Source organism: Trachinotus anak, unplaced genomic scaffold, assembly GCF_046630095.1.
Source record: "Trachinotus anak isolate AG129_WGS33_773 ecotype Australia unplaced genomic scaffold, CSIRO_AGI_Tana_v1 ptg000012l, whole genome shotgun sequence".
Lineage (NCBI taxonomy): Eukaryota > Metazoa > Chordata > Actinopteri > Carangiformes > Carangidae > Trachinotus > Trachinotus anak.
In genome coordinates this window covers 20,138,779-20,162,503 of record NW_027273863.1, presented here as the reverse complement: position 1 = coordinate 20,162,503, position 23,725 = coordinate 20,138,779, and the positions used below count along the sequence as shown (strand labels likewise).

The 23,725-nt window shown below is 39.6% G+C and overlaps 2 protein-coding genes across 3 annotated transcripts; one reads left to right on the top strand and one right to left on the bottom strand.

The window, feature by feature from the left end:
* Positions 1-4: 4 nt before the first annotated feature.
* On the bottom strand, positions 5-2,359 carry LOC139628833 (tripartite motif-containing protein 16-like). Its single transcript, XM_071490924.1, has one exon. It carries the CDS (start codon positions 2,332-2,334, stop codon positions 655-657), a length of 1,680 nt encoding a protein of 559 aa, XP_071347025.1. The 5' UTR covers positions 2,335-2,359; the 3' UTR covers positions 5-654.
* A 2,227-nt stretch (positions 2,360-4,586) lies between these two features.
* Positions 4,587-20,626, top strand: LOC139628844 (cAMP-responsive element modulator-like). 2 transcript variants are annotated; one of them, XM_071490948.1, is made up of 8 exons: positions 4,587-4,723; positions 6,339-6,444; positions 6,731-6,859; positions 9,397-9,485; positions 9,590-9,732; positions 10,433-10,621; positions 18,047-18,206; positions 18,737-20,626. In XM_071490948.1, the coding sequence occupies exons 2-8, from the start codon at positions 6,349-6,351 to the stop codon at positions 18,879-18,881; spliced, it is 951 nt and encodes a 316-aa protein (XP_071347049.1). In that variant the 5' UTR covers positions 4,587-4,723; positions 6,339-6,348; the 3' UTR covers positions 18,882-20,626. The 2 variants fall into 2 exon arrangements, with proteins under 2 accessions (XP_071347049.1, XP_071347050.1); XM_071490949.1 differs by lacking the exons at positions 4,587-4,723; positions 6,339-6,444; positions 6,731-6,859; ... (1 more) ...; positions 9,590-9,732; positions 10,433-10,621 and adding an exon at positions 14,974-15,204.
* Positions 20,627-23,725: the final 3,099 nt, after the last annotated feature.

Here is a 23,725-nt window from a genome sequence, read left to right as displayed (position 1 = left end):
TGAATGAAGACAGAAGAAAACATTTGGTTTATTATTTAGGAAAATCAACTTTATTCATGATGAAAAGCTTCAGCTTGTTCACACATTGGATTAGTAAAGTCTGTTCAATGACTCTTGTTCAGTGATTTCATGAACAGATTCACTTCATCCACACAATTAGTTTGTTTCACCTGAATCTCTGATATGGAAAAGAAAATAATCATCTCCTTATTTGTAAGTTGATTTGAACAACAACAACATTTGTTCTGACCAACACATCAATGTAAATGTAAATATAGATTTCTGTCTTTACACAGTGAGAACAAAATATCTGTGATAAAGGAAGGTCTGGTGATTTCTCTGTTGAGGCCCATGCAGTGGAAGAGAAACAACAACACACAAATACATCAACACAAATATTCAACAAACATTTAAAGCACATAGAAGTTTATATTTTCACGTGGAGAAATTTGAGTTTAAAGGAAAGAAAAATCATTATGAGCAGTGATATCCTCCATGGCTCCAGCTCCACCTAAAGAAACTCAAACATCAACACAACAATAAATGAGAAGAGGTCAAAGTACCACCAATAATGTTTGACAGGTGATCTGTGTGTAGTGCAGAAAAACAATAAAAAATACAGATTTAACCAACTGCACCTTAAATGACCTTTGTCTATTTGAATTTACAGAACTCAGCTGTGTCTCCATCACAACTGCAAAACCCAAGTCCAGCATGTAGAGGCTGAGTGAATGTGGTCTGGACTCTGTGGAGGAGAGTCATGGTTTCAGAGACACTGTAGAAGGACAGAATACCTGCTCTGTGATCCAGGTACACTCCTACTCTGGAGGACTGAGGACCTGAGACTGGGGTTTTGATATTGTTGCAGCAAAATGTAAAACCGTTTTGGGAACAATTTAATGCCCAAGATTCGTCATTGCATCCAAATACACATTTATTTGAGCTCCCTGTTCTGCTGATATTCTTGTATGTGACTGCTACATCAACTCCTCCTCCTCCTCTCCACTCCACCTCCCAGTAACAACGTCCAGTCAGACTCTCTCTACTCAGGACCTGCCAACATGAAGTGAATCTGTCTGGGTGACTACAATAAGACTGTCGTTGATTCGTTAAAGTTGCTTTTCTGTTTCCCTCAGATAATAACAGACGTGTGTTTACTGTGTTTGGATCCAGTGGGATTTCTTTTGAATATTTTAAGAATCCAGCTCTGGTCTTGGGCTCTGGTTGTGATAGTAAAACATCCACTTCAGTCACTGTCAGTGAGATGTTTGTCCATGTCTCTCTCAGAATGTCCTGTAGTATATCTCTGAGCTCTGACACAGCTGCTGTCACATCCTCAAAGTACCTCAGAGGACGGATATTGATGCTGGATGAGTCTGTAGATTCACTGAGTCGTGACAGTGAGGGGTAGTTGTGTAGAAACTGGGTGTGATCCTCTGTGTGTGAGAGCTGCTTCAGCTCAGCATCTTTCCTCTTCAGCTCAGTGATCTCCTGCTCCAGCTTCTCCTGAAGCTCTTTGACTCGACTCACTTCAGTTTCCTGCTGGGATCTGATCTGCTGCTTCACATCAGAGCTTCTTTTCTCCATGAGACGGATCAACTCTTTGAAGATCTTCTCACTGTGCTCCACTGCTTTATCAGCAGAGCCATTGATAGCCTTCACCTCCTGTTGAAGCACCTTCACATCTTTCTCTCTGTCCTGGATTCTCTGCTGGATTTTTTGTCGACTCAGCTGGAGCTCTCTCTGCCTCTCAGTCCTTTCTGCTGCAGCTGAGACTGTGTCGTGGCCTTTATGTTCATCCATGGAGCAGAGATAACAGATACACTGCTGATCGGTGCGGCAGAACATCTTCATCACCTCATCATGACGAGAGCAGATGTTCTCCTGGAGCTTCTTGGAGGGCTCCACCAGCTTGTGTTTTTTTAATTGAGGTACATCATAATGAGGCTGGAGGTGTTTCTCACAGTAAGAGACCAGACAAACCAAACAGGATTTGACAGCTTTCAGTTTTCTCCCAGTGCAGACATCACAGGCCACATCTTCAGGTCCAGCATAGCAGTGATCAGCAGGAGCAGCTTGGAGTCCAGTCTTCTTCAGGTCCTCCACTAAATCTGCCAACATGGTGTTTTTCATCAGGACAGGTCTCGGTATAAAGATCTGCCTACACTGAGGGCAGCTGTGGATTTTCTTCTCATCCTGTTCATCCCAGTGGGTTTTAATACAGTTCATGCAGTAGCTGTGTCCACAGGGAATAGTCACCGGATCCTTCAGTAGATCCAGACAGATCGAACAAGAAATGGTCTCCTGGTCGAGAGGAACTCCTTTTTGTGCCATTTCTCCTCTCAGTGACAATGACTGTCTGAGTTTCACTGCCTTAACTGTAGATCTGAATGGGGAGGGATCAAGGAAATATATGGACAGAGTGGAGATTGTGGAGATTATTTTTGAGAGCAGGAAGAAGAGGGAGGGTTGTCAGGCTTTTCCACATTCCAGTACAAGAACCTGTGGGTTTGAATTTAAACTTTGTTTCCTCGTTTACAATGACGACATTTAAAAAAATTCTCCCTATTTGATAATGATTATGCCTTTAGGTGTAAAATACTTCTGAGGGTTTACCCGAGGGTTTGGTGATGGCTCCATATTTTCCTAGTTCAACAGACTTTTATTCATGGAAAATAGTTGAACAATGATGGGGAGTTTTCAGAATAAACTTTAATTGAAAGTTAGGCCTTTGTGCCCTGAGGGTCCCCCTTCTGCTGCTGGTACTTGACCATCTGGAGCCTCCATGCTCTGACCACAGGACAGGCCCAGGAGATGGAGCAAGAGGGAGGAGGAAGGAGCTGAGAGGGAGCAGTGGAGTAAGGAGGTACACAGGCTGGGATGACTAATGTAATATAGCTAGATCATTTAGATGAGTGTGACACAAAATGATGGATAGCAAAAACAAATTCTGTTAAGTGTGGTGATTTCATTATATATAAACACACAAACAAACTCTATACACACCTCATTCAGTCGTGGTTATTGCTGAATGAAATCCTTTACTCTCACTCTGTTAGAGATTAAGGGAGGGACTTGGCCTTGCAGAGCTGTGTTCTTTGATAACAGCAGGGCCAATGTTTGAACAGTACGACCTCTCCTGGCACGCAGGAGGACAGATTGTGGCTCTGGGGTCAGCCAGAGTCAGATCTAAATAAAGGAATTCAGCGAGTACAGAACAGATTCTACACTGCACCCACTGTACTGTACACACCTTTATATCAGAATGAAAGAATACATAGAAAGCATTATATTAGAGAAATATTTATAATATTTATAATACAGGTTAATTGAAAACATCCTTTTTAAAACCATCACAACATAGATATTTCACTGTTTTGCTGCCTTAAGCCCAAATGAAGAAAACATTCCATGTCAACTCTGTATACGTCTGATCTTTTTTGTATGATACATTGGATGTATTATGTTAATGAAAGCCTCACTGAATCTTCATGGTATGCTTAAAATCTGCTTCCTTGCGCTAAAAATCCTGAAATTTGTATTAAAATTAATTTGTTACTTAAAGTGACTTTTTTTTTTAATCTATCTTTTGATAAAATCGTACATTGTGTTATTGGATATCAAGCATCCTCCACAAGTATACAGCCAGTGCTGATGAAGCACAGAGTTAAACACGCGGCTTTTATCTTAAAATATGGTCCTCGATTACATTTTTAAGGGAGTGTGTGTTCACTATCACAAACACCTTGACACACTTGGTTAAATTTTTCTGACATAGACAAGCTGCTTTTTTTTTTTTTTTTTTTTTTTAATGATGACATATAAATATTCATGTGGAATTGGAGAAGACTGTCTCTTCCAATCAGGGCTGGGTGTTTGTGATGAACTTTGCTCTATTTATAATTTCAGTGAAGTCAAAGTTTAAGCCCTCTACTGTTAGACCGTCATTTTAAAAAGCAGATTTAAAAACTTAGCACAGGCCCAAATGTTGACAATTCTGTTTTGTCTGCTCTTTCCAGTGTTGCTTTCTTTTCAGCCAGTAGATGGCAACATAACTCTGCTATGTAAACATGTGACTGACATAGGAAAACACAGAGAATTGCTATTTCAATTACATTTATCATCTCATCTACATTATTGAAACTTGAATCATGTATTGATGGTTGAACTGAAGCTGCTCATGTATAGCTTTATTTTTCTACCTTTAGTTTTAAAGACATATTATAAAACTTATTTCACATAATATCATTTTAATATTAATAGCTATATTCCCCTTTTCTACAGTAAATTAAAATGAGTTATTTTAACTCATAATCAAACAGGTTGTAGTTCAGTTTAACTTTAAAACCAATTAATCAATAGAAAATGTATTTTGGATTCGATATAAAATAACTACCCGGGCAGAAAAAAGCCTTTAAAAGCCTCAAATGTAAATAAAATGACACACACTGCTATATTTTTGCGCTGTAGAGCAGTTTTACCCATTTAAAGTACCCAGTAAGAGCGTTTGGCCGCTGGCTGGTCAGGTCGAGCAGAGCGATCGCGGAAGTAGGCAGGAGTGAACCCTCTTGCTCCACCTCGACACTCTTTGACGTTAAACCGAGTCGTCGGTCGACATTTTCGGCACAGCATCATCAGCGCTGACGTGGGAACTACGTGAGCGGAGGCACAGGCCGTCCACGCAGACTGTCACTAGTGACGAGTCAGACTACGTAAAACTTCGGTAAGTCACCGAAAAGCTGTCGCATTTTTGGTCAGCGCCACTTGAGCAGAGTTGAAGGGGAAATGTGCAAAGCACGTCTGCGCTGCGAAGCTTTTCATTAAAACTTTGGGCGGATGAATTAGCCCGAGCAACATGGAGTAAAAAAAAAAAAAATGTTCTCAGTCGGCTCAGCTGGCAGTGTTTCAATTCTGTGTAAGTTTACAGGGCTGCGTCAAGTCAGACGGACTGAGCTGGATGTCGGAAATTGGTAGAAACATGTCTCTTCAAAATAAAATATGATAAAATTGTCACATATAGGAAAAGGTCAACACTTGCTCGTGAACGTGTGCTTAATTTATACCTAATAAAAATATGTACTGCTTGAAATTAAAATGAAAAATGAAACGTGTTGGGGAAGTTATAGTACAGCTTCACTTTCAGGTTGTTCTGCTGAAGAAGGGAAGTGCAGTTTTTGCCTTCATGAAGTTCTTTGCCTGAGTTGTGCAACTTGCCTCTGACAGAGAGGACATATACTAATTTATGTTACACACCGACAAAAAAGAAATGGAAATGTTAAGAGAAACTAAAAATGAGTGATTACAGCCTTCTTCTTTGACACCGGTGCAACAGTGCTTCTGGAAACTGATCTGGGGTGTGGGTGATTTCTGCAGCTCTTGAGTCATGCTTTAATTTCACAGTGGTGTCTTTGATTTCATATATGCATTAAGAAAACACTTTCAAATCAGATGTTTCACTCCTCCAATAGCAGAAAACATGAAATTGAGAAAGTATGCTTGGAACACATTTTTATCAAAACAGGGGACCCTAATATAAAAAAATGGAAATATTTGAACCACAGTCTGATTTCTTGCTGGTGTCTGATTTTGTGATCCTCAGCATAAAAAAGGAGTAAAGATCTGGGTTAGTTTTAAGGCTGTTATTTTCCCTCTAGAATCAAGAATCATGAATGACATTTGAGTTTCTAACGGTCTCTGTCCTGAAGCGTGAAAACGTGCCAGACTGCCTGGTCCACCCTTTGGCTGCCGCACTGAATGAGCATGAGAAATGGGTGTTATGTAAAACTGCCAACGGAGATCTTCAGACAGATTCTTATGACTCACATGCAAACTGGCAGATAAAACAAAACACAGAATTTACGATTCAAATAAAAGCATATTGAAATTGAAGTGTGTTCACTGTGTTTGGCTGCTTTGACTGGCATCATCAGTGTCATTTTGAAAGCAGAGTCAGAGTTGAAAAAGCAACAGATTTTCACTTTACAGTGTTGAACGTGTGGTCTGCTGGGCGTTCATTCTTTGCAGCTTTTACACTTCTTAAAACCTTCATGTGACAGTGAAATTCTGCATTAAAACAGATACTTTGACAGCTCATAAAACAAAAGAAATCCCAGTTTATTGCAGGTATTAAAAGTTTGTGATTATCCATAAAGCACTATCCTGTTTAACAAGGGGCAAATAGTGTTTTCTAACTATGTTCTGGAAAATGCATTTTTAGATTTGTACATTTATTTGTGATCTATGATAATAATATTGGAGAAGACAGTATAAGGAAGGTGTCTGTCAGCCTCAGTAATAAAAGTAATAGTTATTAATAAGCTGCATGTTTGTCTGTCTAGGTGTCTTACTATGGATACCTCGGTATCGTCTCAGCTTGACAGCAGTTTAAATGACTCAGTGACGGATGGAGAGGAGAACCACAGCGAAGCCAGTCCATCTCCTCAAGTACACACACACACACACACACACACACACACACACAGAGGTTGTTATGCAGTGTTAAAGTGACAGGGAAGGTACAGTTAGGCATCATTGTCTCCTCAGCACTTGGATAGTCATAGGGAAGTATAAGCCTAAAGCTGTTCAGCAGCAGATATTTAGCTGATATTTAGATAATTCAATCTGTGAAAATGTTGCCAACCAGGACCACTTTCTCTTCTCTTTATCTTCTGCTTTTGAGTTATTTTATATCTCTAGATTTTGGCATTATTGTCTTGACTTTTATTGGCAGGTATCTGTGGCAGCAGAGTCCCCTGGCGTGACTGTCCAGCTGTCTGATGGTCAGACGGTGCAGGTCCAAGGGGTCATCCAGGCTCCTCAGACCTCAGTCATACAGTCACCACAAGTCCAGACTGTCCAGGTGAGGGCACATACTTGCCTTTGTAGTGATTTGAACTCTAATAACCACTGATTCTTTTTTTCAAAACTGAGAATAGAGTGGAGATGTATCTATAAGATTGAATGTCAGCACAAAATTTGGGCTAGAGGTTATATATATAAAAAAAAAAATCTGTACGGTCAAATCAAGCTGTTTTAAGCCCTTTGGGCTGAAGTCAAACTCAGTTCTCAAGTCCTCGGTCTCTCATAGCAAGCCTCAAGTCATTCAAGACATGTCCAAGTCAAATCTGTCAGAACAAGCCTCAAGTCAAGCCTCGAGCCATTTAAGACCAGGATATGTCTCAAATCATTCTAGACAACCTCAAGTCAAATCTTTCAGAGCAAATTCTCAGTCAGGTCTAAAGTCATTTAAGACAAGTCCAAGTGAAATCTGTAAGATCAAGTTCCCAGTTAAGTCTGAAGTAACTGAAATCAAATGAAGTCAAATCTCTAGTCTGTCAGAGCAAGTCTCAAGTCTGGTCTCAAATCATGCAGGACTGATCCTAGTTCAGTCTCAAGTTGGTCAGAGAAAGTCTCAAGCAAAAACAAATAAAATATCTCTGGTATCAACAAATATGACCAGTTAAAAATGTCCACAGTCAATCATTCACAGGTTGTGATGTCAGAGATACTGTGTTAGTGAATGAGGATTTAGCTGCTATGTGTAGGAGGTACACTGGAGTGGTCTAATGCAGCACACCTGTTAATAGGATTGATGTGAGCAGCAGGAGCTGAGGTTTAAGCTCATCAGTCTAACCTTCACACTCAGGAGATCTTGTTGTGCGGCACGACTGCTCCAGAAACACATCAGTGAGTGGTGAAGCTGTGCGACGCTGGCCTAAAGTCATAATGTTGACCGCTTCACTGAATGATGTGGTTTTTAGACGCACAGATGTTTCAGTATTTTCAGCACTTGAGCAAAACAGTTTGTGGATGGGGAACAAAAAGAAAAAAAAGAAAAGTTTATCAGTTGAGATGATTTGTTCAGATATGCTCACATGTGCAGCTTGATTTGCAAAGCAGAAGTTACTCTGTTATTTCATAAAGTGTCTTTACAAGGAAATTGGTCAGGAAAGATATCAAATCTGCAGTGTGAGACAGAGCAGGCTTACACCACAAAGTGGTTTAAACAGCTGATTTCAAAGTACTCACATACTTTGTTTCGTCAGTAACAAGTTTATCTTCATTGTGGTATTGACAGAACCTTTAAGTAACAATTAGATTGTCATAGAAATGAATATTCCCTGTTCCTGATTCTTATTGTACAGTTCTGATGGAGCCTGTTGAACTGGAGACAGATGAAACACTGTGTAGATTCAAGACTAAAAACTATGAGCACAGCAGCAGAGATTTGACAAGTGCTGACATCGTGCTTCTGTTAAAAACCTCTGCTTTCAAGGCATAAGCCAAACAAGCACAGACCCAACTTCTACACCTATAATTATCAATAAATACGTGTGGACCTGCCACTGTTTAACCTGGCATAAGTCAGACAGTCTCCACTAACAGTGTATAAAGCTGCCTTTGTGGTAACACACAACCATTCTACATTGTAAGTGTGAGTCACAATAGCTCAGTGGTTGATTAAACAAAAGCAGGTCAGATTTATGTTTGGTATTTTTCAAACAAACATACAATTTTGGTGACACAATGGAAACCTTTTTGTTGAAGCTACAAGGACATAATGCAAAGTGAAAGCAGGGTGTCAACTATTACATTCTCAAATAATTACAGGATAGAGAGCTCTGTAAAGACTCTGCAAAGACATGCGAGTGGTTGATATGATTAAAGGTCCCATTTTGTGTAAAGTGAGATGACCCTGTGTTTTTTGATTATAAAGCAGGTGTAGGTTCTATATTAATACTATATATTATACATATTATTTGATACTATATTAAAGTATCAAAGTGCTCAGTCCATAGACAAATGCACACAGCCTGTATTCAGAAACTGAGCCTTAAAATGAGCCGTCAGGACTTCTGTAACTTTGCAATGTCACAACAAAGCAGTCACCGCCCTCAGCCATGCCCCAAGCCAAGCTCACCTGAACCCACCACCAATCCTTGCAGGATTTGGTTCGTCTGACTGTTTACCTAAAATCTACTATATTTTTATTCAATCACTCAGAAAACAGTGAGCCAATCAGAAGAGAGGCTCAGAGCCTCTGTCAGCCTGTTGTTACTAGAGCTCCAGAGGGAAGCCTGAGAGAGGAGATGTAAAACAACACTAAGATGGTTTTGGAGCCTTAAAACTACAAATATATCTTCTTATGGATATCAACACTTCAGATAAAACACAGGAAAGGTGTAAAATATGGGCCCTTTAAGTCTTAAAATAAAATGCTGCTCAAATTCCTTCTTTGACGTCAACCTTCTCTTTTACAAAATGTTATATCAACACATCCCAATTCACTCATTAAAGTCTGTGTATGGAAATTAAACAGCTCTTCAGTAACACCGAACATGTTTCCAAGATGTAAAAAAAACTAACCACCTTTAAATACCACTTTGTTTTCTACAGATTGCTACTGTTGCAGAGCTCGAGGATGACGAATCAGTCATAGACACTCAGAAGAGACGGGAAATTCTCTCCAGGCGCCCGTCTTACCGGTGAGAAGACATCACTGTTAAACAGTGTATGCTGTGGAAAGTGTAGTCTAATAGATTTCAACTCTTTGTGGTGAATCATTTTATTGAACTCTCTTCTTTCACAGGAAAATCTTCAATGAGCTTTCATCTGATTCGCCGGCAGTTTCTAAAATCGATGAAGAAAAGGCAGAGGAGGAGGTGGCGGTCTCAAGCACGGCCTCAACATCAGTGCCAACCTCCATCTACCAGACAAGCTCGGGACAATACAGTCAGTACACACATGGACAGGGACGTTAGCTAAGCCTGAATCAGCCTCAACTCACTAACTGAAGTTTGTGTTTCTCTCTAGTTTACCACTCAGATGTGGATAATCACTTATATTACAAAATCAGGTCATCGCCTCTGTGCACTTCCTGTCAATAGATCATTTCCTGTAAAGAGATGGAAAGTGACAGAACAGGGTTCCTGTTAATTCACTTGAGAAAGTAAATTAAATAGCTGTAACTACTTTGCTTCTGTTTGATAATCACATCAAACATAACAACATGATAATTATCTTTGATACTACAATACCCAGGAGCTTCAGCAGCTGTCACTAATCAATGTGTAAAGCAGGAGCAAAAGTCTGGGCTGTAGCATATTCAAAACACTTTGTTGTTCCAATCAGGAGCAAAAAGAACTGCACCATGATTTCTGCATTCAAGAAACACAACTTTAAGCTTAGACTTGATATGTCCTGCTGCAGTGCTCCTTGAGAGTTATTGTTAGTGTCTCTCATACCTCTGAATGCAAGTACATAATGAATGGATCTTGCGATTATTGTCCAATGATCAGATTTTGCCTTTAGAGTTTCATGTCCTAGAAAACCATAGAGTAAGTGAAACTGCCCCAACCTCAAATTGCTCACTTTTCTATAGTATGTCAGTTAGACTGCACCCTAGTTATGACTGAACTTTGATCCTGCACAGTTGCGATCGCTCAAGGGAGAGCCATCCAGCTGACCAGCCCTGGAGTCGAAGGCCTTCAGGGGGCTCAGAACCTGACGATGGCCAGTTCTCCCACCACGCAGCCTGGAGCCACCATCCTGCAGTGTGCAGCTCAGCCTGGAGATGCTCCACAGCAGTTCTACATCCAGGGAGGACAGGTTCTCATCCAAGGTAGGGTTGAACTGATTTTGGCGAATTTGAATGTGTACATTTTGAGAATATTTGGCATCAGATGGGAGAAGGACACAGTTATTTCCAGGTCGTCTTTGATTTAGAAATTGCAGAAACGTGTAGAAAATTTGTGAAATTGGTGCTCCAGCCTATACAAAGCTGAAATACATGGACAATTTCCTTAGGTACTTCACAAATTTCTGGATTCAGGAATAACATTCACCTCTACAGTGACATAGCATAAATTGAGGCTAAGAGGAAAGAGCACACAATAGTTAACATTTGAATCATGCTCAGTAGAGCATAGCCCTCTGTCAAGGCTGATGTCAAACAACATGCACCAGACTCCAGAGAGAAAAAATCAAATTAATTGTAAATTATCTCGATCTGCCCCAAAATCTAATGGATTCTTCCCTGATCCATGCCCCATCTCTGCTGAAAAACAGACAAACAAACAGACAAGGGTGAAAAACATAACCTCCTTTGTGGAGGTTATGATAATCCTCAATTGAAATCATGGAATTCAGGCCTTGGTAGTTAATGAAATTTTGTTATTGAAAATGTGCAGAGGGCACCCACAACTCCGGGTATTAAGAGCAATCGTCCACAGTTTGTCCTGGAGCCAGTTCATTATCAGAAGTGCTGAAAAATATTTGAAATTCAAATCATTTTTTTAATGGTGCAGTTTTACTCTTGGCTGAAAATAAGTTTAAGAATGATAAAGGAAATTAATATGACAAAATACTCAAATTAGAAAGAATATGTGAAACTATTAAAGAATGGGCAGGCCTGATTATTTCAATTTGTAGAAATAATTCACTTTTTTAAAAGTGCAGTGTTAACCAAGGACCCCCTGTCACATACTATGTTTCATTGAGAAGTGCCAAACTTGTCTTTCTTTAAGACTAAAAGAACAAATGGAGGTGACGCTTACGTACATGTGCTTATTATCACCATGTGTACCTGCATTTACTCTGAAACAGTCGTGGACTAATGGGTGGCCATATACACCATCTGATTACAGGGCAGCATTTCCAGGATATTATGGACAGTATTGTGACCAAATGTAAAAAAAAAAAAAAAAAAAAAAAAAAAAAAAAAAAAAAAAGATAAAATAAAAACTTTGAGATCGTTTCTCTAACCACTAACTGGTCTTTCTTTTGGTTTTCTTGTTTTTATAGTAACACACCTTGTTGGAGTGGATATAATTTGGCCTCCCTGAGTACTGAAAAAGCAGAAACAGAACATAACAAAATAATGGAATTAAACTAGTTTGAAATATAAAAATACAATCTTCAGAAAAAATGTGAACAAAGTCCACAGTATAAAAAATTGTGGCCTATGGAAAACAATTTTTTGCACAAAACGATACAACAGTTCTGACTGGTTATACTCTCAGCTGTAACCTCTATCTAACTGAGCTCACACAACTCAGCTGTGTCTACTTCAATGTTTGGAAGCCAAAATCCGGCATGGAGAGGCTGCGTGAATGTGTTCTGGACTCTAGTAGGACAGAATACATGCCAGGTGATCCAGGTACACTCTTACTCTGGAGGACATGTAAGATGCTCCAGTGTGATTTGACATGAAAACAGTAGGAGTTCAGCTCTGATCTGGGGCTGTGGAGGCATCAATAAAACACTCACTTCAGTCACTGTCTGTGAGATCCTTTGCCCTTCATCTTTGAGAAGCCTATGAAATGTATCTCTTACCTCTTACCTCAGCCACTGTCAAATCTTCAAAGTACTGAAGAGGATGGGTTAGTGCTGGGTGAATCTGTGAAGGCTTCCTGTGTAGGTGAGAGCTGCTCCAGCTTTCCTTCTCAGATCAGCAGTCTCCTTCTCCAGCTTCTCTTGAAGTTCTCCAGCCTGACTCATTTCACTTTCTGCTGGTGTCTGATTTACTGCTTTGCATCAAAACTTTGTTTCTCGATCATACAAGCTAGCTCAGAAGAGCTATTCTCACTGTCACTGCTTTAGCAGCAGAACAATTGAGAACCTGTACCTCTTGTTGAAGGACCTTTGTGTTGCTCTTTTTGTCCTGGATTCTCGACAGGATATTTTTACAACTCAGTTTGAGCTCTCTCTGCCTCTCAGTCCTTTCTGCTGTAGTTGAGCCCATGTCTTGGCCTTTATGTTCATCCATAGAGCGGAGATAAAATACCTGATACATCCCTGTTGAGTTACCTTCTTATGATGAGAGCAGACGTTCTCCTGAAGCTTCTTCTAATGTTCACAAGCTTGTGATTTTCAAATGTAGGCGAGTGAGGCTTGAGGTGTTGCTGACAGGCCAGACAGGACTTGAGGGCTTTCATCTTGCTTCCAGGTCAGACATCACTGGTCACATCTTCAGCTCCAGCACAGGAGAGGGCAAACTGGAATCATGTCTTCTTCAGCTACTTCCCTAAATCTGCAAATATGGTGCTTCTCACCAGGACAGGCCTGCAGCTTTGGATTTTTTTCTGATTCTCTTCATCACAGAGTCTTTAAACACAGCTCATACTGTAGCTGTGCCCACAAGGAATAGCCACTGGATCCTTCAGTCCATCCAAAGGGATTCAACAGCAAAGCTTTTTTGCGTTCAAATGTATTCCTTCCTCTGACATTTGTCTGTGAAAGTGACAAAGAGAGCTCTCTGTTTCGTTTCTCATTTGTATTTGGTGATAAGCTGCGAATGGGCCTGTCTGCACTTGCAGTTTGCTCTCATGCTGTAAATACCCGTCCTTTAGCTGCCAGGTCTCAGTAATGGGTGGGAACAAGGAAACACCTGAGCCGAATGGAAGTTTTTGTACCTGAGAGACTTGGAAGACAAGGCACTAAAGCTTTATTAAAGTAAGAACAATATAAAGAAACAGTACTGGAACTGTAACACTGTACTCACTTGAAGCGAATTAGACACATAAAACCTTCAAATTTTGGTTCAAGAGAGGGAACCAAATCCATATCATCCTTTGTCTTTGGTTGCTTGTCTCTGTTCTGGTTTTACAACAACAAAAATTTGAACCAAATCACAACCAGTGCAAGCAACTCTTAGCAGTGGCAGACCAATGAAAGCAATGTTAAATGTGTGTGATTCTAATAAATATAATAAAAACCCCATTTTAAACCTGAAATATTACCTCAGAGCCTCTCTTCTGATTGGCTCACTGACCTGTTGTTACTAGAGCTCTAGAGATAAGCCTGAGAGAGGAATACTACACTGAGATGGTTTTTGGTTCTTAAAAACACAAATATATCTTCTGATGGATATCAACACTTCAAATAAAATATAGTATCTTTAAGAAAGCAATATTAACAGGCTTAACAGCCACAAATATAAATGTAGTTTTTGTCAGTGTGTTTGCCATGCATCTTTGCCAGCTAACTAACACTGAAGCACAGTCAAACATAGTGAATTCAAACACATATCAATGACTGAATGACTGAAAAGTCTAATCAAAAATACTGCATAATTAATCACATCCATGCATGACACTCAGACCACATACTCAAAAACCTCTTAATGCACCGCATACAGTATTTACTATCACTGACATCGCAATGCTGATCTGCTTGTGTTCTTCAGATGTGGTCATTGTTTTCATGATTTCATTAGGATTTGTGAACATGAAAGTGCAGCCTGCTCAGTGACATTTGCGTCACCTTTAGAGACCACATCTTTTTGAAATGTTTTAGAAGTTGACGTTTGACTCATGATTATAACATCTAACTAACACTCAAAGAACTCTAATCATCAAATGATTTTTTTCTACCTTCATCAGAGTTGTTATACAACCACTTATTCCACTTATTTATTGGTTACCGGAAATGGGAAATGTGTCACTTCCTTTGTGCCATGAATTTTCCCAGCGAAGACCCATCCGGCTTCTAAGTGTTTAAAACAGCAGAAAAGGATCTTTTCACAGGCTTGGCTAAATCACTGTTATGTGGGTAGAATTCAACAATATGAGCAGTGGACATGTTGTTATCACATTAAACAAATCATGTAAAACCTCAATCATCCTCATTCCCTCTGTCTTTCCTCCTCTGTTCTTTCAAGACACAAACACACACACAAAATAAGTCCAATCAGGGTGCTCAACAGTTTGCACGGCAGCCACTTGGGACACAATATCCTCTTGTTTGTTGAGCGTCTCTCTAGTTGCGTCACTGGTGCTAAAAATACAACCCCTCCACGACCAACCCCCCCCCTCCCTCCCTCCCTGCCTGCCTGCCTGCCTGCCTGCCCAGCTCACATTGTGTTTCTCTACTTCAGCGTCTGATCCGCGGGAGTGGAGGGGAGGGAGGGTGAAAGGTGGGAGGAACTCTAATCCAGGGTGTTTTACTGACTTCAGCGGGCAGGAGTGATGTCATTGTGATGTCAATGCCTGTAATTGTAATCGGGCTGCAAAGTTGGCGAGTGACCACTCTGATGCAGAGAGAGCTGAGAGGAAAAAGGGAGAAGGACAGAGAAAGAGAGAGGTTCTAGTGAAAGCAGAGAGGAATAAGGGTAGAGGAGTGTTTTCGTGTGGAGGTGTTCTGCTGCCGTTGTGCTGGATTATTGGAAACAAGACATGGCTGTCACTGGGGATGAGACAGAGTCAGGTAGAGTTTCTCTCATACATATTTTTTTATGTGTTATGTCTAAAATCTGCATCTTGTCTTGCTGCCTTTAAGTGACATGTTTATGTATTTATCAAGAATATTGTCAGGTATGATTTCCAATAAGGATTTTAAATATTCATAAGGTTGCACCTGCAGATGAACAGAGTGAAAAGAACAGAATAATTGCGATTATTTTCCCAACTGCATAAGCAAATATTATTATTTATTCAACAGTTTAGAGCAAATATTTTTCTTACCAAGAAATATTGATGTTATTAGGATTCAGTTTACTTTACTTCTACTTCATGCATTGTGAAATTGAGCAGGAAACAAGCCACAGATTAGACAGCAGGATTGTGCTGTAAAAAAAAGGAAAAAAAGATCACAAGCCAACAATGTTTGGTCAGTTTGCTCAACTCTGTTCCTGCCAGTCTGTATCCCACTGTTACACACACACACATACACACACAGTCCGCACTCTGACCTACTCCCGTGGTTGTCAGGCAGAAGGGCGGGGGGGGGGGGGGGGGGGGGTTAAGAAGTAAAGGGGTGGGTGGCACAAGGGGGGGTAAGATAGTCGTCTGTTTGACGTCACTCCAGTTTCCTGGAAGAGAAGCCAGGCAGGGAAGAGAGAATGCAAAACGGGCGAGTGAAGACGCACACACTGACGTCAGCACAGCCCGAGTCACTCTGTTATCACAATGAGAGAGAAAAAGAGAGAGACTCTCTCTCTCTCTCTCTCGCTCTGTGTGTTTACACCTGCTGTGTCTCTCGTGTGTGTGTGTGTGTGTGTGTGTGTGTGTGTGTGTGTGTGTGTGTGTGTGTGTGTGTGTGTGTGTGTGTGTGTGTGTGTGTGTGTGTGTGTGTGCGCGCGTGCGTGTATGTGTGTGTGTGTGTGTATGGACAGGAGAGAGGGGGAGAAGACATAAACTTCTCAGGAACAAAGTGAAAAGGAGAAACTGAAGTGGTGAGAGAGCAGGCAGGGCGGTTAACAGTTGAGTCATCGATTAGATGAGTCAACTCACAGCACAGGAACCACAATCAGAGAGCTGCTTGTTGCTGGTTTTTCTAGAATCGCTACCATTTTCACTGACAAATACAATAAACTGCAAGTTATCAGTAACACACATAGTGGTTTGTATTATCACTAAAACAACATCACTTCACAAACATACAAGTGAAATTACCTATTGAGGCCTATGGCAAGTATTGAAAGGAAAACACTAAAAGAGAAAGCATTAATAAATTAATTGAGTTAATATTACATGTGCATGAATTAACAAAACAAGATGTTAATGTTGTTAATATTTTATTGTATGTTTAAAGGTCCCTTATTTAAATATTTCCAGTGTTATGAGAATAAGAATTAGAAGATATATCTGTGGTTTTAAGAACCAAATACCACCTCAATGTAGTTTTACATCTCTCTCAGGCTTCTCTCTGGAGCTCTTGTAACAACAGGTCAGTCAGCCAATCAGAAGAGAGGATCTGAGCCTTTGATACTTTCACAGTATTAATATAGAACCTAGACCTGCTTTATAATCAAAAAACACATGGACATCTACATTAATACTATATGGGAGCTTTAAGAGACACAATGTTGCTTACCAGGCAACAAATCCAGAGTGTGCCCATGTAGTGCAAATCTGCATTAAACCCAAGCAGCTTATTTAGATTAGAACATGGTCTGATAATTGTTTATTTTGCGCTGCAGTAGGCTACACAGTGACATATGTGTGTGCAGCTAACTCATAGCAACCAAAGCTGGACAGGAATGTTAAAATGTTAAAAGATGAATGCACATCAGTGTCAAAAACATAGCTGCTAATCTGCTGCAAACTATCTGCAGCCCCTTGGACAAAAACAACAAAACTTCAGTTCCTACAGTTACAGGCACTTGGCACTGATCCTACAGCATAAATTACTAATTTGTGTTTACCAATTAAGTACTTAAAGAGAAGAAATGACTAATCTGTTTATACATTATATTAATTCAAGATATTACACGCACAAAAATAAAACTGCTGTGCTGTAATGATGCCCTAACATGTTAATGAGGTTGTTTTTATGGCGGTATACATCACATCCTCCAGGGCATTATATTTTTGCCACTAGCTTGATATCCCACGCACTGAAAAAGCATCATTTCCTTTCTAGACGCAAACAATGCATCAAGTAAACAGATATTATTATTATTATTATTATTATTATTATTAACAGAGATTATAACAATTAGCTGTTGAGTGCACATCCCTCTTCATTGCTGCCGTTACTGGAAAAAGTAAAATAAGTTTAATTAGGCTGTTTTAAATCACTTCAGTTGTCTGCTGCCATGTAACCAGCTGTGTGTGTGTGTGTGTGTGTGTGTGTGTGTGTGTGTGTGTGTGTGTGTGTGTGTGTGTGTGTGTGTGTGTCATAATCATCATCTGGCAGCTCTAAAGCTTATATGCCAACAAATCAGGTCATTTAAGAACAAGTATGTGTTCACAGGGACAGTCATGGTCAGTGGAAATTCACCTTTTAAACAGGAAGGAGGTGATACATGTTGTTGGCTGAAGTTGCTGTCGAACATCCTCTGATGAAATACAGATATGTTTTCTGTCATTTTAAGAGGAAAATGTGAAGAAACAGAGATCTTATCATTGATGTTGGTTAGTTGATAAAAATGATAAAGATAAGTCATTGTTTCCCTTCATTGATAACATGTCTTTATACAAGAAGAATGAAGACACCAAAAAGTTAACAGAATTTATTATATATATATATATATATATATATATATATATATATATATATATATATAAATAATTCTAATAATTTTTGTCCCTCTTCTCCCCTGTAGCTGCCACAGGAGACATCCCTGCCTACCAGCTGCGGTCGCCCAACTCGGGCCTGGCTCAAAGCATTGTCATGGCTGCGTCCCCGGGCACCATGCAGAACCCCTCATCGCAGCACGCTGAAGAGATCACCCGCAAGAGGGAGGTCAGACTGATGAAAAACAGGTAGGAGCTTGTGTCAGTAGCAAAACATGGCAATTTTGAGAACGATGTCAATACTGATCCTCGAAGAAACTGAACAAGAAAAATATCTGTGGAAGTGAGAGGGGTTGGTAGAGTATGTAACTATTTCTGAAGATAAAATGAGCCTTAAAAGGGTTGATTCTTATTTTTTTGATGGTAATACAATAATGCTCCATGCAGTTGGAAACTTTGACAGAGGTGTGATAGTCTGGAGGTTGAGATTCACACTTTTTGTTGCCAAAGTGACAAGTCACAATGAGTGCAAAGGTCAAGGCTGCAGATACTGCTTCAAGTGTTTCTGTGCTTCTTGATTGTTCATGTTTGATAGGAAGGTGCTGCAGTAGGTAAACGGATGTTTGTCTGGGAAAATATGAGCAGAAATGCGGAAGCAGTTTGCTAATAATACAACGAGACAGCCTTATACACATCTGCTGTCTTGGATTTTGTCTGGAGCCTAAATTACATTTTCATCAAGAGACTCAAACATTTTTTCCTCCTCCTTTCCTCTCCAGGGAGGCAGCCCGTGAGTGCCGCAGAAAAAAGAAAGAGTACGTCAAATGTCTGGAAAACCGCGTGGCTGTGTTGGAAAACCAAAACAAAACCCTGATTGAAGAGCTGAAAGCACTGAAGGACATTTACTGCCACAAAGCCGAGTAGCAGTGGCTGTTTGTGGTCACGGGCTGAAGACAGTGCCATTTACACACTGCTACAGCAAAACGAAAAAAAAAGAAAAGACTGTGGAACAAAAACTGCTTTGACCGTCTTTGTTTCTCTGTTCACTCAGGCCTGGTTTACGCTGAATTCAAGAATTCAAGAAGTGTCCCAGGGAATTCGAATAGCTTGAGCTTGCCAGTTTTGCTCTTGTTCTTATCTTGTGCTCTTTTGCATGTGAAGACTCAAGTGTCGTACACACTATGCTTGCTGTTACTGCTGTGCATGGTGCAAAGCCAGCCAATGAGAGCCAGCTGAAGAAGAGGAACAGGAAGAGGAAATACAGGTGCTTCCTGAAAATGCAGCACTCAAGGACAGAGATTACGAAAAAAAAAAAAAAACCTTGGCGGGTCAGCCGGGTCTCGCTACCAGCAAGTTTCTCTGAGGTCAGACGAAGTGCACAAAAGGAAAAGCTCTGCAGATCCACCACCAGCTGCAACCAAGCAACTCTCCCATGTTTACCTGATTATGTCATTGGTGTAATTTACGCTTCTGTTCTTAGTCGTTTCATGCATTCCTTCATCATGCGAAAACACAATTAGGGAGAAACATCTTAAAGCATTTTGTCGGTGAAGTGGTTTCCTGGATTTTATCAGCCTCTTTTCAGTTTGTTCTCACACCCTTGATTAGGTCAAAAAGGTTTTTTTTTTTTTTTTTCAATCAATACCAGTGAAGTAAAATATGAAAATTCTTTTATGTTCGGCTGTTTATGCTCACAACTTCAAACATATATTTTAAGCCAATGTTGATGGGCATTATCTGGGTCAAAACCTCATTATTCATCACTATAGTGAGTTGATTGTAGTTTTTGAAATGACAGAACACAACAGTTCATTAGTCAAAAGCACAGAGAGAACCAAAGCGTCCGTGTGGATATTATTAATATTTATATTTCACTCCACAAGTTTATATATTCTACAAATCAAATGCTACCTGTTAACTTGTTAAACATGTTCAAAATTGTAATTGTCCATTCTCTCCTGAAAAACCTCAGTTTTGCTAAGAACCACCTTAAAATGACTCAAAGCTCATAGAGTAACTGTTGTGCTTTACTGTGTCAGTTTTTTTATTTCTAATCTTGGATATCCACTGTGGAATAAAACTGTATTTGATTTTGGCTGAATATTAAAATGCTCTGTTTAAAGGGTGATGCCAATTTTTTTTCTCTTTTCTTTCTTTTTTTTTTTTTTTTTTTTTTAAATGTTAAAGACATTTTATTTGAATGGTGATATATCATCTTGTGTTATTGTTTCTGCTGGTATGGAAAAGTGCTTGCTTTCTCTGTTTCAGTTGATGTAGTTGTTGAGTCTGTTCCACTGAATATATTTGACTGTCAGGCCCGTAGAAGACGTTAGGAAGAGCATCAGACCATCTCCTTTGGCTGCCAAAGCTGTTTAAGTAGCAGTTAGGTGTTTAACTACTGTTTAGCTCAGTGACATCAGTATGAATCATCCTGTGGCGGTCGTCGTATTTACCACCCAAATGACCTGGCGTGGTGTGTTTTCACAACTGAATACCCCTATTGTTAAATTCTGTATCACAGCAGGTGATGATAAAGTTCAGGTTTCCCCCGATATCAGTTGACTTTGTGGTTTTTTTTAGCTGTTTCAATCTCTTACCTTGGTGTACTTCCTTGTTTGAATTGTAAAACCAAAACTATTTTTGTTTATCTAATAAAATATTAAAATGTGGCATGGATTGTGACTTATTGATCACCCAGTACTCATGCAACGACCTACATGTCCAGACTCTATTGGGAACCAACAGTTACTTAAATACCGTAACTTAAATAACACACTTCAATGTTTTGTGGTGAAGGAAATGAAAATGAAGACAGAGGTTCACTTTATTTATCATTAGTCATTACTCATCAGACGACTCATTTGTTATTTTATTCACTTTCTCTCTCTCACAAACAAAAAGGTGAATACACCCATAGACTTAAGGCCATACGCACAATGTACACACAAAATGAATGAAATCAAATTTATAGAGGATGTTTAACAGCTGATCAAAGAAAAATAGACAACCAAAAGGGAAGTCCTGGGGGCCAAAGAGAACAACCTCTGGTTTGTTCTGGCTCAGCTCGAGATAGTTTAAAGCAGTGGTTCCCAACCTGTTGGCTGCGAAAGTATTGCAAGTGGGCCGACAAATCTTCTCCAAGAAACTATAGTTTTCAGTGAAAAAATATAAATATATAATTAATGTTTTTAAATGTCTTAAAATGATCTTGAAATGATCTGAATCTTTAACAGCTTTAAAAAAATTTAAAACTCCTTTTATCACTGGTGTAGGTCAATTATAGGAACTTAAGTTGTTGCCAGCTGGAACACTTTGTATACTTGTATTGTTAAGGGTCCAATTTGGGCCATCAACATTTGAGATTTTCAAGTGGGTCATGAATTTGAAAAGGTTGGAAACCACTGGTTTAGAGATATCCAGCTTCTTATATCCTCAAGGCCCTCTCTGAAGCACTTCAGATTATCCTGATTGTTTGAGTGTCATCAGTAACAGTGGTGGGAGATGTGTTTCTGAATGATTTTACCTAAAGGCAGCATGTTGGGGGTGAAGAGAATGGGGCCTAGGACTGAGCCTTGGGGGACGCCACAAGACAGGCTTGCTGGAGGGGGAGGAAAAATTATTTATATTGACTGAGAACAGAGATAGGAGGTGAACAAATTTAACGCATGGCAAGTAACGCTGACATCATGCTGATGTGTGATGATGGTGTGATCAACACAACATCTACACACAACCGACGTCAAGGCCATTGTGGTACACAACATTGTGTTGTTGCAGCATACCTATAGCTGCTCCCACCTCTCCATGTGCAGCCATGTGTTGCATAAGGCAGCAGTTTGTGTCCTGGGTGTCAGAAATCACAAGTGTAATTTTAAATGAAATGACACAAGTTAAAACCCCTAATGACATAAAAACTCCTGCATTTGTGGTCACAAAAATAAAACTGCTTGTGTATATTTAATTTTCCTCAAATATCAAAGAACTTCAATCTGTACATTTTAAAAATATATATTGAAAAATGAACTGAAACTGGCTAAAATTACATTCTTAGAAAGGTGTTATTAAGGCACCTAAGATCTCAGGAGCCAGTAAATGAGCATGAAAATAAGTAGTTTCCATAGCAACACCTGGTGATAAAGCGGAGATAATTCTGTGATTCTTTATTGAAGTGGGATTAGTTGTTCTCTTCATATTCGTGTGTTGTATTCTCACACATGCATCTAAGCACAGTATACAAACTCAACTCTGTTATCACACTGACTCACACACACACACACACACACACACACACACACACACACACACACACACACACACATACACTCTGGCTCTCTTTCTTTATCTTTTACAGACACACGCTGCATAAACACACAAAACTCTCATTCTCCTTCTCATACATTATTCACACACACACACACACACACACACACACACACACACGTGAAAGCCTCTGAGGGAAACCTTGAAAGTGCTCTTTACGAACAGAAAACCCTGCCACTTTTCATTACTGAAGCATCAGTCTAATCTCTTCAAATGTTACAAATATTCATAGTTTGAACTAACATTTGAAAGGTTTTGATTTAATATTTATTGCAGTGTTCAACTTGTATGAGTCAAGTATCAATCAACTGGGATCATTTCACTTTGCTGGGACCATTGAAATTGCCATTTACTTCCAAATATGGAAATTATCAGTGGGAATTTTGCTCTACTACATGGATTAGTCAGTATCAAGGCAATGGCTGTTTAAAACTGTAATATTTCATTTTCAAAAGTATTTATCCAAACTCTAAATCCACTACATTCCCTCTTTCTCTTCAGCTTAAGCTAAAAAAACAGAGCCGAACTGAAAAGTCGCAGTGTGGGAGTCTATTTAATATTTCATTTTGTTGCCTTTCAAACATCTTCATGGCCTTTGGTCCAGTGTGGCTGGAGTGGAAATTTCCACCTAGAGACTGGAGGCCTACAAGCAGGGAGAGGAAGCCTACTACCCTGGCAACATAGACTGTGCTTCACTGTGTCAGTCAAGGAGGACCTCTGCTGTTCAACGTACGCTACTGCAACAGAAAATCCTCTAAACCGCTGGTTCCCAACCATTTCTTACTCATGGCCCACTTGAAAATCTTAAAATGTTGGTGACCCACATCTGACCCTGTAACAATGCAGAAGTCAGATGATGCCTTCTCAGAGCACAATGGAAACTTCAGAATGTGCAACACTGGAAGAAACAAATAGATTCTACTTGGCATCAATAACTTAACAGCTCCTGATTGATTTCTTTTGTATCTTTGTCTTGTGTCTTATTGTGGTTTATACATCTGACCCTAGATGTTTGACCTCTTGCTGGAGTGTATCCTACGATGTTCTTGTGCTTTGCAGCTTTTCTCCATGCTGCAACTGTGTAAATCGGTAATTGGCAGAAAGGAGATTTACAGTTTTCTTTGACCCTAACAGCTGAATTTGACCAATAACATTAATTCTACTTCTACTGCATCTAAGGGGGAACCATTAAATTGTTCTCATACCTTTTGCCAATTTCTAACAAATAGATTAATTAACTTTATAAAAACCTGACCCTACTCTAACCCAAATCTGACATAGAAGCCATGGGGATAGAGGGACCCTTTAATATTATTGTGCTGGAATATGTCTTTATCTTTTTAGGGTTAAATTGATTCTCAAATTGAACACACAAATAGAAATTACGTTTACAGGCTATTCTAATGGAATGCAGTATACAAGTATATATTATTCACTTATTTGACATT

Coding starts and splice junctions, on each gene's coding strand:
- LOC139628833 (XM_071490924.1), bottom strand. CDS start 2,334: ATGGCACAAAAAGGAGTTCCTCTCGACCAGGAGACCATTTCTTGTTCG.
- LOC139628844 (XM_071490948.1), top strand. CDS start 6,349: ATGGATACCTCGGTATCGTCTCAGCTTGACAGCAGTTTAAATGACTCA. Junction 9,486..9,589: donor TCCAGGCGCCCGTCTTACCG/GTGAGAAGACAT, acceptor CTTCTTTCACAG/GAAAATCTTCAATGAGCTTT. Junction 9,733..10,432: donor GACAAGCTCGGGACAATACA/GTCAGTACACAC, acceptor GATCCTGCACAG/TTGCGATCGCTCAAGGGAGA.